Source organism: Larus michahellis, chromosome Z (assembly GCF_964199755.1).
Source record: "Larus michahellis chromosome Z, bLarMic1.1, whole genome shotgun sequence".
Classification (NCBI taxonomy): Eukaryota; Metazoa; Chordata; class Aves; order Charadriiformes; family Laridae; genus Larus; species Larus michahellis.
In genome coordinates this window covers 24,678,816-24,695,605 of record NC_133930.1, presented here as the reverse complement: position 1 = coordinate 24,695,605, position 16,790 = coordinate 24,678,816, and the positions used below count along the sequence as shown (strand labels likewise).

At 43.3% G+C, this 16,790-nt stretch overlaps 1 protein-coding gene across 2 annotated transcripts in view; it reads right to left on the bottom strand.

Annotated features, from left to right (window-relative positions):
• PIK3R1 (phosphoinositide-3-kinase regulatory subunit 1) overlaps positions 1–15,964 on the bottom strand; it is a 58,479-nt gene extending 42,515 nt beyond the window's left edge. The window contains exons 1-3 of one of the 2 annotated variants that reach the window (XM_074568886.1): positions 15,768–15,935; positions 14,623–14,715; positions 10,290–11,050 (exon numbers count right to left, since the gene is read on the bottom strand). In XM_074568886.1, the coding sequence (XP_074424987.1) occupies positions 10,290–10,623 (334 nt within the window). In that variant the 5' untranslated portion in view covers positions 10,624–11,050; positions 14,623–14,715; positions 15,768–15,935. Of the gene's footprint in view, positions 1–10,289; positions 11,051–14,622; positions 14,716–15,767 lie in introns of both variants that reach the window. The other variant, XM_074568885.1, reaches the window with a different exon arrangement.
• Positions 15,965–16,790: the final 826 nt, after the last annotated feature.

The window sequence follows — 16,790 nt, the reverse complement described above, 5'->3', positions numbered from 1 at the left end:
ATTAGCCCAGGACCTCAGAAGAGATGATCGTAACAGTGTTTGCCTTCTGTGTCTTTGAAATCCATGACAGGAAAGTCAGACACTGTTCCTTACACAAGGGTTTATCGTGTAGTATTTCATGCACATTCCTATTATATGCAATCTGGTATACTGGAATCTCTTCAGAACAGAGGTTGCATTTGTACTCCACACCCTAAAGGCAATGGTAATTTTCCCTGAGACGTGAGAATAAGAACTGTGGGATTTGTCCCAACACTACTAAACCTTGACTATAGGTCTGATCCCGCTCCTTCTGAAGTCAAAGTGGGTTTTGCCACCAATTTAAGGGAAAGTAGAATAGGAGCCTGCTGCTTCTTGTATAAACAAGTTTTGTAAGTAAACAAAATAACCCCAACCATGTATATTTTCAAGAACACGAGTACTTTAAAATGATCTTATTTTTGTTTGCATCCAAAGGGATTTTGAATAAAGCATTTTAATACTCTGTTTAGAAGACAGCAGCTCACATCAACAAGCATAGGCATGTTCACTCTGAACTACAAGAAATTTTACCACAGTATTTGATTGACTGGCTGTTTAGATCAGACAGACAATGAAAATCCAAAAAAACCCCCCAACCATTCTCATCTTATTGGCGTGTTCTTACTGTGTCATAATAAAACCCTAGATATTTGTCTTAGAGGAAACATCTGGAGAAAAAGCATAACAGTTGGTAACTGTCTTCCCCTTTTTTGCTAACTGTACATGCAACTCAAAGTCCTGCATCTTAAATCACTGGGGAAGGCACCCACAGCCCACTATCCTTTTCAGTGCAAGTTTTAATATTGAAGATGTTAGAGACTTTTAACTACAAGAGTAGTCCAAAGCAATGATTAGTACTACACACAACAGATGAGTGCCAAATGTTCCTCTAGCAGACAGTCAGAATTCTCCCAAAAGCCAGAAGGCAGCTCAAAAGTAGTGAGACTTCATGCTATTTGCTCTGTAGTAAACATTGTTAAACCAGTGATTTAATATAAACCCCCAAAAGCGTCCTGATAATAATGGGACTGCGAAAATCGCTCATTTCACATGGGGGGCTGCAGCTTACAGAGACTACCAGAAGGGTTTTGGAGTTGTCAGCACTAAGTTTGACGCATGAGGAAGCTAGAAAAACACGAAAGTGGTGGGGAATGCACACTAATCTTTCAACCAATGGTAATAAATTACAAATACAGCAGAGCAAATAGATTTCCAACATTCATCCCTCTGTGACCTTGAGGACCCCTCACTGAGTGACCAGAAGTCCTTTATTTCCAGATATTTGAGATGACGTTTTTGCTACTTGCTGTTTTGGGTATGTGTTCCTTGACACTTTATTTATTGACCAGGCCAGACTGCAAAGACCACTTAAAAAACCCTTTATTCTCCAAACTGGCTTGCACTGGAACAAAAGGCCTCCCTAAATCCTTCTCTCCATAAGAAAATTGCTTATGTAGGCTAATGACTAGTTACACTATTCTGGCTTCAGAACAATGGAGTAGATTTGGATTGGCAAAAATATATTCTAAATTAAACATCTGTACAGATTCAACTCCGAAGTACCCAAAATAACTTGCTTCAAAATGTCAAGAGATGACATTTTCTGATGTTTCTCTCAAGGGAATGGTTATATTGCAAACAGTGCAATAAATATCAAATGAAGAATGAAAGACCGCATTAGACTAAGAGGCATAAAACCCTGATCAGCCAAGAGTGTCCTGTTTCAGAGGAGCTCTCAAAGGGTGCTGACCCCTCGCAGAAGACCCATGCATCAGCAGAGATGGGAAGACCATGGGAGCAGATCACACCTTGCTGCACCCCACGGTGCCCTGGAGCCTCACGGCCCTTTGCAGACCATGGTAGGGCAGATGCCCCTCAAACGTGCACCAGTCAACAAGGAGGAACGTGGGAAATGATGGAGGGCTTTGCTACAGCCTCTGTCGCTCCTCACCTGTACCAAGCAGCTGTGTCTCGGTAAGAAGACAATTCAAGGCTAAGTTCATAAACACAACAGACGTTTTCGCATCTCCATCCAAGCACAGCACATGAAAAATTGCAAATTAGCAATAGAGGACTGGAATGTGTGGTCACAGGGTTGAACACCACGTGCAAGTAGGAAAAGGACTGCAAATCTTTCCCCTTAACTGCTTATTTCTGAAATGTTCCTGGATAGAAAGATAACGAAACCAGACACAGCTGTGCAGCCTTATCTACCACTGTGCATAATTAGTGGTTTCTTTCATTAATTCCCTAATTCAAGCGCTTTGGTCTACCTCCATCCAAAAACAGCTTAGGAAGAGAGCTTGGAAATTAAAAGGTAACCTCACAAACGAAAAGCTTTCCCTTTGAGACGTACTGACAGAGAAGCCGTAACATGCTTTGAAACATGGCTCTGCCACGTCTGATACCATTTGAAAGTTTCTTCACCAAGAACAATCCTCGATGATTATCTGCTACCTACAAAACTTGTCCAAGTGGGATGAGGAGATCTAGGAAGGAATCGGTGACAGCACTAAAGTTTTCTCTCCTAACCTCAACAAATAAATTCCACTCTTGTATCTGTAAAGATGACATACAAAACTAGTGCAACAACACTAGGGAGGTGTATTCCTTCCTTGAACTACAGATCTCAAGTTGCGCGACTGTCCCTTCCTTTCCAGCTGGTAAGGAGGAGGCTACAGCACAGGATTGCTTGGACATGCTGCATCCAACAAATCCAATCCCACAGGGGAGAAAGAGTGAGGAAAAGACCTCAAATTACACCAATCTTAAGTGTTTAAGTGGAATAATTTGGCTGTTGGCCAGTTTCTTTACATTTTTTAAGTGTGCATGTTTTTTAGAAGGAAGCAGCAACACTGTAAAGGAAAGCAGAGTTAACTCTGTCTGGCTTTCCAACATACAGAAACACAATTTAAAAGAAAAAAAAAAAGGCAAAGAAAACACAGAGAAAAACCAGCCCTGTCTACACCTTGCCTATTTACTGAAAAATACAATAGCTGCTCAAGAGCTTCTGGAAGCTGAGTGGAACAGAAGTAACTGCTCTTCCTGCAGCAGGTCTGCCTTCTGCAGGTGCATCTTCCCATCCCAGACACCACCAGGTGATCTGCTAGCACAGATAGAAGTTGGCATGTTCAGATGTCACTTCTTGCCCTCGACATCCACAATCTCTAGCAAAGAAACTATCTCAGACATTAACCTCCGGGAAATGCTCTATCACAGCAAATGCTGCCAAGGGTATACAAACAGATCCAGTGGATTATACAAGCACGAAGTCTGACAGCTAACTGAACTGTTAAAGGCCTTTTTCATCATTCATGCCATAGTTTACGTAGTAGTTTTGAGGTACAAGACAGTCTCAAAAGATACTTTTAAAGTGTAGAAACCATATGCAATTACATCTTTCCCTAGCTCAGGGCAGTACCATATTTTTGAAACTGGGTCCTGAGAATTTTGATTACAGATCCTTATTACCCGAAAAGCCGTCAGCTTAAATATTATTTTTAAATACTGTCTAACATGCAAATGTTTTTATAAAGTGGATCAATATGTGAAAATAAAGAACAGTGTTTGGGTGCTGTTCTTGTGGACTGCTGCATACAGCATTCATAAATGACTGAACAAAAAGCAATCAAGTTAGTACAAAAAGTTACACCTGCTAACACTTTACCAAAAGACTTCAGGCAAAGTCCAAGGATGCACGCATTTCTATAACAAAGTGCAAAAAACGCAATACATAACAAAAAAGGGAAAAAAAATAAGCTCTTCTATTAATGAAGCCACAAAATAGGATTCTATTTTACACATATATTTTGCTGAAAGCCTGAACAGAAGTTAGCAAGTATTAACCACAGTTATTACTTTTTTTTTTTAAGCCAAAAATTCTCAGTAAATTCTCCTAAGTACCTAGATTCTCACCAAAGTATTCTCAGGACTTAAAATCCTTCTCCAGTTAAAATAAATATTTCTTTAAAATCCTGTAATTCCCCTTGTCATTCTTAGCTATGAAAATAAAGTAGTTCTTTGTATTCTAGCCTTCAGATTGATTTCACGGATGTTCATCATGGAAAGCAGCTTTGGAGCAAGACGCAGATGTGAAAGAGTGCACAGCCAGCTGCAGTTACAACACCTGTGTTCTTTCACACAAGAAAATCTGGATGCGTATATGGCATCACACAACTATTTAAAGTGGGCACGGTTATTTGCTCAGGGTGCAGAATGATCCATTCTTGGCAAATACTTAGCACCATGTGTTGCTGAAACTCACAAACTGATGTTATCGTGTGCAAGCCTAAGTAAGAACTATTTGCTAACCAGTGTTTTTCTCAGATGTTCCTGGATCACAGCTACAGGAACAGATGAAGATGACTCCAAGGGAGAGGAGCAGGCTACTTCACCTTTGCCTTGTTTTAAATCTGCCCCAGGAGCATTCATGTCAGCAGGAAGTATTAACAGACTGAATCAGTATGACAGAAGGCTAGAGAAGGTAAGCAAAGTCGCTCAACACAATGCCACTGTTGTAACTACAGAAAGGCATATTAAAATCGGTGCGATACAAAACAGACAAACACTTCTTAGAGCATCAAAACAGGAGTGTCTTATTCTTTCAGTTTCTTAAAGCAAAGTGTGTAACAAAAGGCAGTATTTTTTTTAGACTAATTGATACAGCTGGAAAAAAAAGATGCATTTCAGCCACATAAGCCTTTTCAGGTCTGAGGTCATCTTTGAGGATCAAAAGGGGGTTCTGTGTATTTTTCCTAGAAATATCAATTGGTCAATTAAAATGCTCTTTTAAAAAGCTCCCTCTCCTTTTTTACTTTTATCATGGGACAATTAAAACACAACATGGAAGATGCTGGTTTTGAAGCTCCTTCCTCCCTCTTGCTTCGTTCCTCCTAGACCAGCAGGTGGGGCCACGCATCAACCATGAACTCGCCCAGGTCCACTGTTAATATGCAATTTGTATTCGTATTTGCAAGCCTATCCCTGTGCTCTCTGTGGTGCTTACAAAGATTTTTTTAGTTACTATCACCCTGATTTTATTATTTAAAAAAAAAATGCTCTGCCTCACTTTAATGCAGCTTGCAAAATCTTTGTTTTCATTAGCAATAAAGCAGGTGGCAAGAAACTTTGTTTTCAGATGCATGCGCTCCTATGGCAGCTAGAAATTTGCCTTGTGCACCAACAAATGCGACCACAAGTAGCTGGCAATGTTCTCTGGCAGAAACCTGCGCCATTTCTCTGTGCAAGTCAAAAGCAACCGACTTGTGAAGTTCATGACTGCAGGACAGTTCTGACGATTGCAGCAGGGCAAAGGCTTACGCTCAAACTGGGCTTTTTAAAACAAATCCAAGGGCTCTGCCTTGAACAGCAAACACATTTACCAAATGAGATAGTGACTCATCACTTCACTCCATAATTTCCTTTTTCCATTTGCTTAAATCAGGAGAGATGATGACTGTGTTCTTCCCAACGGAGGCTCCAGGCTCACAGCATTCCACTCACTCTTATGCCCCCTAATTTACAAACGTAAATAATTTTCAGAAAGGCAATCGCTCTACTGGCTTTATAGCAATATTAAAGAAACAAATCCTACAGCACATTCAGTTCAAGCATGCACAAATGGTTTTACGCTCTCCATCAGTTTGGATCTCTGTCACAGATTGCATAACCTGGTCTCTGAAAGGAAAGTTTCCAAGTGTTCCATGTCATTATCTTTGTCTAATCTGCTGATCTGTATCTGTTCTAGGAGAAAAGCATGAAGAAAGGTGTTGTTTTGTTTTTTTTTTTTTTAAAAATCTATGTTATAGTTTCATCACAAGAAGGAAGAGCTTTAGAGTATTTTTAGGCTCCAAACCAGCTAAAATGGTACGAAGTGTCAACATACACAACCCTTTTAAGTCACACAGGAAGTTGCAGGAAGCTCCAAAACATCAAAACAGACAAATTATTCATATAAAGTTATGGTCTGCCCCTCTGCAATCTGACCTTCATTTCAAAGTGGGAATTTAGCATTCCAATTTAAGTCTGAAAGTATTTCTGTCGATCAATTGAAGCTTTATGGTCCAAAGTCTGCATGAGATCAGCCTTCACAAACCAGGTAGAGAAACAATACTGTATGAACCAATTCTAAACATATGCAGCCGTATCAGATGAGCTGAATCAAAGTTCACAAAACTCAGGAGGACTCAGTACAGCTTATGCACTTTGCATTTTCAAGGAGCTGGGCGAGACAGGGCTAAGTGACAGCAAACAGTCCTATGTAGCTCCAATTTAAAAAAGAAAGCATTTTAAGAAAAAAAACCCAAACACACACATTCATATAAAATCTTTACTGCTTGATGTAAACTTCAGATATCTGGATCTCACTGTTGCAAGCGCCTTCATGCCTCCAGCAGCAGCCAGTCACCCTTGCCTGGTGGGAGAAGAAACCTGGGGAAAAGGCAGGTTGTGCCAGGGAGAGCCTCACATGAGAGCTAAATCTGCTTTGCCACAGGCCTGACCTGCACCAGCCCTGAAACTGAAAGGTGCTAGAGACTGCCTGGGGCACTTGTATCGCCTTTATTTTCCTATCTTTTCAGATGCAATAATAAAAAAAAAAAAAAAAAGCCCCATAAACTCAGACTAAACTTACTTCTTTATTGATAAAGGTAAGAGATGCAGACAAAATGCAACAGTCCTAAAATATCAGTCAAGGAGCCCCAGTTCCTGCCTTGATCAGTGGTTCTAGAAATTCAAACGGGTCATAGAAAATATCTGGGGAAAGATCTGACCTAAGCGTTGTAATAAATAAATGAATTAATAGAATCTGAGACCACCAGCAGTTTTATGTTTTCATCTTGGCTTTTAATATTTAAAGAGCTCCCTATTTATAAGTAAGACTGTGACTGCCTAAGCAACTCTGCCTGTGTTACTAGCTTCATTGACTACAAACTCTGTTCAGATGTCTGATTATTTGTGTATGAGTACTGCAGCATTGTGAACACTGGCAGCATCGTGCCCAAATATTGCAAATTTGATCTATTAAAAAACAATCTGCACACTGATGAGCAGGTGATCAAGCTTATCAAGGCCAAGGGAAAAGACCATTCAGAATAAATACCTAAGGAATATTTAAATTATAAGAAAGTATTTTCTTAAAAAAATAATATATGTATGTGGTAAAATTAAAAGAACTCATGAGATTATATTTTTTTTATTTAAAGTCTCCAATTAAGTTTCTGATATTCTTATTCAACATATACACAACAGGGGTAGATAGAGAATTGACTCTTCACAGAATGAAAAAAGTATATAGACTACAAATAACTGAGATACACTTCGGAAGTCTGCTTCCAGTTCCCCATTAATTTGTCATTTTGATCCACAGCAGTTTCAAATCATCAAGTACCAAAAATGTAAACTTGACTGTATTTGGTCACGCAACTTTCATACTACGCATTAATTTATTTGAAATACACTCTAGGGGTGTGGAGCGAAGTATCATCCTGGGAAGAATCTTCTGGCCTACTGCCCATTACATTGGCTGCTGGACAATATTAACTGTGCTATTCCCTGCACCAAATCTTTTATAGCAAAATAGTGAAGCCACCTGAAAGTCAAATGTACATTGCTACATTATTTTTTATCTGAACTATACTTCCCTCTGCACCTCCACTTTCACCATAGGTATAATTTTTGTATTATTCTGCTCACTCAAAAACTTCACTTTAATTTCATTTTTTTTAATACCCTTTCAGTGCAACATTTCCCAAATTTGTTTCTAAGATTTAAAGTGCTCTCTGCCTTAGATCTTTACAGTAAAAAGATCTGTATATTATTATTACTCTTCACAATTTCTTTTAAGTAAAGATACATTATTTTAAAAGTAATTAAACCTTATTCTTGAGCTATTTGGAGTTCAAATTTCAGTATTTCCCCTAAATCTGTTGAGGGGGGTATAATCCTTGATCCTAGGGCACTACTGAAGATGCCTAGCCTTTTACATCAAGCTTAAAATCTTTAATTCAAAAGGAGTTGTGAGAACTTAGCTTTTCTTTTTTTTAATCAGAAAAATACATGACTGGATTGCAAGCTGATTCTTAAACATGTTGGAGCATGGCAGGATCACGTGTGCAGACTTTGAGATCAAGATTCCCAGTTAAATTAGCACATTTTCTCATTTCAAATCCCCAACAGTCCTAAGCTATTAAAACTAAACACAATGTATGTAACTGCTACTCACTCTAGAGGCAATAAACTTCAGTTTAGGAGAGATCTAGTCACTAAGGCTTGGGGCACTGCCTCATCCCAAGGCAGCAGAAAAGTCTACATTTAAGCAGAAACCCCCAGATCTGCATCAGAATTTCCCAGAGCAGCTCCCAGCTGCCAAAACTCCCATACATGTCTGTTACAAATGCAGTCTTAGGGCATGCTGAGAAACTGCAAGATTAACACCAGGACTTCCCAGCACAGCGCTCTGGCCAGCTCACAGCGTGAAGATGTGAAGAGCATCAAGCAAGCGTGAGTACAGAGACCAAGCAAGTTACAAAGCACTACTTTAAGTTTAAAGCAATAAATGCATCAGAGCCTGGGATGCTGGTTACTTCACCACAGCATGCACATGTAAAGAATGAAATCTTCTTTCCACCCTTTGCATCTCAAAATAACCCGTCAGCACTGAGGTGCCTATCCGAAGAGCCATGTTTATTCTGCTGTTACATGTGATAGAGACAACTATCTCCGCAGGTGATAGGTTAAGAAAAAAATCAATGTTATCCAATCAGCACATATTAATATCCAATATCAGGAATGATCAAAGAAGTAACCATGTTTTCTTTCAAAAGCAAATACCCCGTTTTCAGAATTAAGCTACTGAGAAACCAGGAGACTCTAAACACTAGAGGCTGAGAGTTCACGGATTTAGAAATAGGGAGACTATACCCTAAAATGCCATTACAACCCCATCTGCCCCCACCTTCATTCTAACAACTACGTACACGTAGGCATTTACACTTGCAAGCAATCCTTGAGTGCTCACAGACAGTTCACATTTACTCTTTATTGAGCACCCCCCATCCTAGAAATGCTTCTGCCAGGTTTCCACTTGGTCCGCCGCATACAATTTTCTGTATTTCTGTTCTTATCTTCGTTGATTATCAGCACAGCTGAATATAAATTCATAATAGGCACAGAGGGATCGAAGCTGATAAACTGATACCACAACTTTGCAAGTGATGCTGCAAATATTTCTATGGAGGCAGATGGGTGATGATATTCAGGACTGTGGTATCACTGTGAGAATCAGGATCACATACCACAACTTCTATTTCCTACAGCAAGGAACACTGAGAATTTAAGAAGTATTAGATGTTGAAGCAATATAAGCCATTCTAGACTTTTGAGAAGTAAAAGACCGATGTAAAATCTATCCTAAGACAGGCTTGGCTTGTTGATATGTAAAACCCAAGTATCTGAATGTCAGCAGGTACAGGAGACAAATCACTTGGAGGAAGGGTGTTTTGATTTTTTACCTTAAAGTTTTTCCACTTAAAAAAGAGAAGACACTTTCTCTATTAACAGAAGAGTTCTAAGCAAACTCTTGAGTTCTGCCCAACACACTGTTACAAATGTATGTTAGAAAGCAATTTATGTTTAAACCAAGGAAATATCTTCCTTTGTTTATGTAAGTGCTATTTTTTTCTACTGCATGCCCTGCTTCCTAAAACACATTAAACCTGAATTTCTCTTTATCATCGTTCTATTGTACATTTTTTAAATACTTGGTCTTACCTTTAATGCCCCAGGTAAATCTCCGTGGCAAAATACATGTTTTTTTGCTGTTAGCAAGAGATTTACGATAGGAACATACTGTTTATTTGGAATTCGTACTGTCGGATTCACCAAGAAGGTCCTCAATAGTGAGCTTGATGAGCTACAGAGGGAAACACTTCCACCAGACAGCTTCTTAGAAACCTAAAATAAATGCTAGCCTGCTCATTCTCCATTTAAGTCTTCACAGTCATGAATTATAAGCATACTTTCCAACCTGTGAGATGTAACTCACATAAGCTATTGGTCTCTGTAGTGCATGAGACAAAACAGATGAACTTACAAAGGGTGTGAGCTAAATATTATGAAGTAGAAACAATTCTTGATTAACTGAAATAAGCCATGCGGTAGAAGAGCTGACCAGCAGGTTTTACACACATAAATGGACAGTCAGACAAGTCTATGAAACAAAAATATCTGAAAACCACAGGACACACACACCTTCTGAGAACAGTACTGACCTTGTTGCTCACTCTCTGCTTCAACTTTTGCAGGACTTGGTGCTACAGGAAGGGGTCGAGGAGGACGAGGCTTTGGAGTTGGGGGAGATATTTTTTTTCTTCCAATGTACTCTACGTAAGTTCCCGGGAAATCCCCCCTCTCCCCTGTGGTTTCATTAAAGCCATTTAACCAACCAATTTCCTCAGGCTTTGCTTCTTCCCCTTCACTGAATCCAAGTGCTAGCAAGGTACCTTTATTCACAGTTAATATATCTCCTAAGTGCAAGTCAATGTCTTCTTCTCGCTCTTTTTTGTAGTCATATAAAGCTCTGTATTGATATCCTTCGGCGCTCATCTTGGCAAACAATTTAACATTCAGGTGTTATTAAACAGTATCAAAATGCAATTGTCCAGTTATATTTTATGTACAGAGAGAGTCAAGATGTATTAAATGGGGTAATAAAAATGTCAATAGCAATGTTTAAGTAATAAAATCCACCAGAGAATCAAAAAGCACCAGGATTTGTCATTTCACTGCTGATGTTTTTGCTGATGTATTTATTCTGAGTCAATGATTGCTGCAGAAGTATGTGTTCCACCACTTCTATGTCTAGTGATATTCTTCTAATTAGTTCATTTTCTCAGCTTGCTGGCACTCCAGGGTCTCCATACTCAAGTTCAGCCGATTCTTGTAGCTGGTCACACCTTCTCCAGATGTACCTGCCACAGATTGCCCATGTACCTTAGATATTCTGCCACCAAACTCTTCACACATGCTCTTCCTGTAAAGAGAAGAGAAAACTGATGAAATCGTTTCAAATTCTCTTGATGATTGTGAAGTTTGGATTCCACTTACAACTTAAGCTTTCTGCAACCCTCACAGAAGTTGTGTCCCACAAAAGAACCCTAAATAACAATGAAACACAGTGACTTCACAAAAAAAAGAATTGCCAGCTAACACTTCAATTTTGTAAAGGATGTATGTCTAATTACTTGAACCAAATTTGCACCCCTGCAGTATGAGGCATGCTTCCTTCTCTGTAGCTTATGGCTACTGAAGTCTCAGAACAAGAGGGCTAAACCCTGGAGCTATCCCTGTAGAGCAGTATCTAACCTGGCAGCAAGATTTTACATGTTATCTCCCTGAAGACACACAGCCACAACCCTTCCCCACAAGAGGTCTGCCAGGACAGAGGAGGAGCTCACTGTAATTAGCGCTGATGCTCACCACTGGGGTGTTCAACCTCCTGCTGTTTATGCAGATGGGGAGGACAGGCAACAATCCCCAGCCCAAAGCCTACACTCCAAAATCCTATTGGAGAGAGGGTTCTCATTTGAGGAGAACGAAAAAGTCCAAAATGTTTTTACTTGATGAGTACTGTATTTCTGTTTTCTTAAAAAGAGGGGCTTCCCCGCTCCCCCATCTTCCAGATGTTTTTTAATGTGTTTATGGTATAATACTAGAAGAACAATCAGCAACTGAAACAGGCACACCCAGCCCACCTAAGCAGCACTAGCAGGAGGAAAGTATCAGGGTGTATGCTTAAATTACACTAAAGGCAAGAGAATACAGGCCTGAACATTTGATTCAAGGTTGCCCAACCATAAAGTAAAAAGGAAAAATACGACTAAAAAAAATCAATTTAGAAAACAGTAGCTTAAAGACATATAGAACAGTGAAAGTTTTCTAAACATTGTTTCAACTGTTACTAATTTTCATCTACTTAAAAAGACAAGCCCAATCACAATTTGAAAGTCTATACTGGGAAACAGAAAGTTCTAACTACTCAAAGTGGTATCGAAACTCCTGAACTACAGCTAAATAAAAGACTCAAGGGGGGTATGTAATACCAGTAGGTAAATACAGACTGTGTACTATGTACTTAGCATACAGAAAGCTGATTTTTTTTGAGAAACACTCCATTTTACGTTGTAAAGGGACACCAGTAGACAGGGCTGGAACAGGGAACCTCTGACAGCTCTTTTCCACACCATTTTCTCTAATGTTTCAGTCATGAAGCCCCTGGAACATGACTAACTGACAAGCTAAAAAGCATTTATAAGAATGTATACGTGCTTCCTTTGCCAGTGAATGACCCTCTCCTCTTCAGTTCATCAGGTCTAAATATAATTCCCTGCAGCTTATTGCGTAACACCTCTTGAAACAGAATACAGAAGAAAATCTTCTAAATTCTTGAAGCACTTCCTTATCATCCCTTGCAACCAGTTTTTGCTGTAGGAAAAGAATTATCTGAGCCTGAATTAGACTTCTTATTTCAAAAAGCCTACACACAAGTATTTATTTTAATAACTTGCAAATCTATCCACGTGGATTAGGCATCCAGCTCACATCAAAATTTTAATGAGCAATTTCTGCAGCCACTTCGGAAAAACCAAACTATGCTGCTTAGCTCACACTACCAAACATCACAGATTTTGCAACTAACGTGACAAGTTGCACTGATATTTCATTTCGCCTCTTCTGACAGAGGAAAGTGTACAGCCAACTAGAGGAAAAAAAAAAAAAGAAACAAAAACCTAAAGCACAAGTATCAATTAAATCGTACAAAAGCCTTTTCAAAAGCATGGGTTCCTCCCATTTCATATATCAAGGGAACAAAATGCACTTACGCACCTTAGATCTAAGTGTTGGAGCTAATCTAAATGTTTCCAGTCAAAACCAACTATGCACAGCAAAACCTGCTAGAAAATTACCACTTCAGCTACATTAAATATTCTGAAATATTTATTTTCTTTTTAAGGAAGGTTCAACAAGTGCTCTGCTACAACTACCCATTTCACTCCTACTGCCTACAGGCATTTTGGCAGTCAACGAAGTAAGTCTTCTAAACACTGCATAATTTAACTGACTTGACCTACTCCTCTGATCTTTTATTATCAAATGTATCATAGCAACTTTACGGCCAGATACTTAAAATGAGTACTTGTGTCTCTTACGCTTGGTCTGACAATACAGAACTGAAAATGTTGTAATAACATAAAAACTGCTTATGACAGTTTTTAAGCATATTTTAAAAACTCAAAACCTGAATCAGATAGGACAAAAGGTCCAGTTTACTTGCATGTTAGAAGAACTCAATGCAGTTACAGTAGCAAAGTTTCCCTAAATTCAGTTTCCCTGGGGCTCACAGCTGCAGTACCGGCTCGTACTCACTCCCCAGCACTGCCCTTGGTACAGGGTCCCCAGCATCCCATCTCCTGACTGATCTACAGTTCACGTACTTGGAGACATTCCCGTGGGTGAGCCCTGCTGAATTCCTTGGATTTATGCCTTTTTCTGTTCTCACTACATGTCAGGTTTGGAGATGGAGGAAGACTTAGACTCCGAGAGCCTTGCAGACAGCCCTAACGCAGGGACAGACACCGGTTCTCCACACCAGCATGGTAACACTGCAGTGTCACCAAAGAGTCCTCTTTGACAGTTCTTTACTTACCACTCTATTAAAATCCCGTATAAACAAATTCCCTTCACTCCAAGTGAAGTTACATGGTCTCTAGACTCAGACATTTTGACTCAAACTGACTTAAGCTGATTAGTTCTAAAATAAATAGCGTGGAGACCATCTTAAGTAGAGGGAAAAAACCAAACCAAACACTTTAGGCAAGAAACATTGTTATACTTGAGATGATGTATTGCTGGATTTCCATTTGGCTGGTGGAATGGAAAAGGAGGAAGAAGTATTGTAAGATAATCAAACGCTCATTTGTTTTTTATTTACTGTCTAAGAACTTCATACCAGTGAAAGATTCCTGAGTTCAGGCAGAATTCTGGTGTCTCAGCAAATGGTTTATGTTGGGCATTTCAACAGTTATAAAATTTAAAATTCAACAGAAACATTCAAGAGATTCATGTAAATTTAAGTGGAAAAGGAAGGGGACATGAAAGCTTCCCCTCCACTCCCCCTTTCTTCCCCTATTAAAAATGATGTCTGGCTCCCGCTCCGCTGGTACCCAAGCATTTCCTCTCATACTAGCTAGCATTCCTTTAGTGACTAAAAACTTCTACTCCGTGATTCTATGTAACTACGAGCCCAACCAGATGGGTGCACATGTGTTACTGATACACCACCCCTATACAAGACAGCAAAGATTTTCTTCACCATTATGTCAACACACTTAATAACCACATCTCCTTATACTGACATATCTCTTACTCCAAAAATCCCTAGGGAAACAGTGCCTATCGTGAACTTCCCTTCCACTGCAATTATAAGCTTAGTCAAGAAAAGAGCAGATTAACGTACTTAGGGAGTCACTGAAATAAAAAGAATTTAAATGAAAGCAGCAAATTTGCTTGGAGAATGACTCTTCTCCCCACTAGGTGTCTACACACCTGTAACTCAAACTGCAGTTATCTCCCAAGTGCGATGCTGCCGCTCTCCAACTGGAGATGACCAAGGTAAGTACCGCATCGGAACATTATTTTCTGCAAGAAAGTGAGGTTCATGATACATTGTGAAGGTGATGTATACTAATACCTTTACACCACTTCCAGTCTCTCAAAGAGTGATTTTTAGCCTGTGAAGACTCTACTGCTGAACAAGTTCAAATACAGACACACGGAATAAGTACCTTAATTTCACTCTGGACACTGTAAAGCACGTCCCGTTCTGAAACATCTCAAAGACTTTATACGGTCTGCAACGCTATGGAAGAAGGCAGGGGTGCATCGAGACCACTTCAGGAAAGCCATTAAAGTAATAATTAAAATACCTAGGAAGGCAGTACAAACTGAGCTTCCATTCTGCTACGAGACCGGCAAGTTAACCCCGCCGGCAGCCCTGCACCAGCACGCACCGGGGCGGCGGTCCCCGCCGTAGAGCACCCGCTCTCCGGCGGCCGGAGGCCGGTCCCCAGCTCCGGCCCCGCTCGGGGGGCGCAGTCCCTCCGCCGCCGGGACAGGGCTGCGCGGAGACGGCTCTCCCCGCCCCGGGGCCGGTCGCGGAGCCGCCCCGACCGCCCTCAGCGGTGACCCGGGAACAGGCGGGCTCGGCGCCGCGCCGCCCGCTCCCCGCGGCGACGGCCGCCTCAGCGCTTCCTACGGACACCCCCTCCGCCACCCCAGGAACGCCGGCCGGGCAGGGGCAGCGGCCCGGCTCCCCACGCCGCACGTCGAAGCCGGGGCTCCCGGGCAGCCCTGCGGTCGCCGGGCCTCGCCCCCAGCACGGCGCGCCGCCCGCCCTGCCCGACCAGGAAGCGCCGGGCCGGGCCACCCCCGGCCGCGGGGGGAAGAAGCTCCGTCGCCCCCGGGGCTCGGCGCCGGCCCCAGCAGGCGGCCCGCCCGGGCCTGCCGCGCCGGAGGTGTCGGCGGTGACACAGCCGCCGCCGGCAGGGGGAAAAAGTTGCACGGGGCGGCGACGGCCCATATCAGCCCGCAGCGGCGGCCGGCGCCCGGCTGCACACCGCCCTGCTCTCCTGCCCCGCCGGCCGCCCGCGGGGCAGCGCCAGGTGAGGGGTCCGCGGCGGCATTAGCTTTACCTCAGCAGCAGCTGCAGCGGCGGCGGCGGCGCCGCCACCGTCTCCCTCCTCGCGCCGCCAAGCAGCCACGGCCGCGTCCCCCTGCTCTTCGGCCCGCTCTTCGCTCTCCGTCCGCCCCGCGTCCCCCGGCCGCGCTCACCGCCCCAGTGCCTCGGCAGCGCCCAGCCCGCCGCCAGCGCTGCCTCCGCCCCGCCCCCGCAGCCCGCCCACCAACCCGCGCCGTAGGCGCTGCCTCCGCCCCGCCCCCCCGGCCCGCCCGCCAACCCGCACTGCCACCGCCCCGCCCCGCCCCGCCCCGCCCGCTGACTGACGGCGGCCGAGGGGCGGAGCCCGGTGCTGCCCGTCCCCCGCCCGCCGGCGGGTTCGTCACTGGCGGGCCCGCGGCGGCCAGTGGCAGCCGGCGGCGGTGTTGGGTTGCCCGCGGCTCCCGCCCCCGGGGAAGGGGGTCCGGGGTCGCCGCCTTCAGGAGTCGGCGCCGGCGGTGCCAGCGAGGCTCGGGCTTCCCGTCGGCTGCGGAAGGCCCGGCCAGGGCGGGGAGCGGCAGTGAGAGGAACATGTGCCTCTGCCTAGTTCCTCTTTGGGGATTTTTCTCCTTTTTTTGCCTTCCCTCGCCCCGTAATTGACGTAATATGTTACGTTGGTGGCATGTACCCAGAACAAAACCGCCAGCTCTGCTCCCCAGTGCCGGGGCCGTGGGTGTCCAGCTGGGCCTGGAGTATGCGATGGCAGCCTGCCCTCCCTCGCACCAGCTCCAGGCCTGCTCCCCAGGGGTGACCTGGCAGCGGCCTGCTGGCGACCATGGGCAATGGGCCACTAGCCTCCCCTCGGCCCTGCCAGGCCTTGTGCCGCGAGGAGCCCCAGGCCGCACTGAACGCCCCTCAGCCCCAGCTGAGCCGGAGCTGCCCTGGGCACAGGTGTTGGCTGTCTGCAGCGGCAGAGATCTTCGGTTGATAGCATTAATTACCATCGTGCGGTGCCTAAGTTTGCTAGGCTCCACGCAGCGTAGAGTAAAATGACATATTC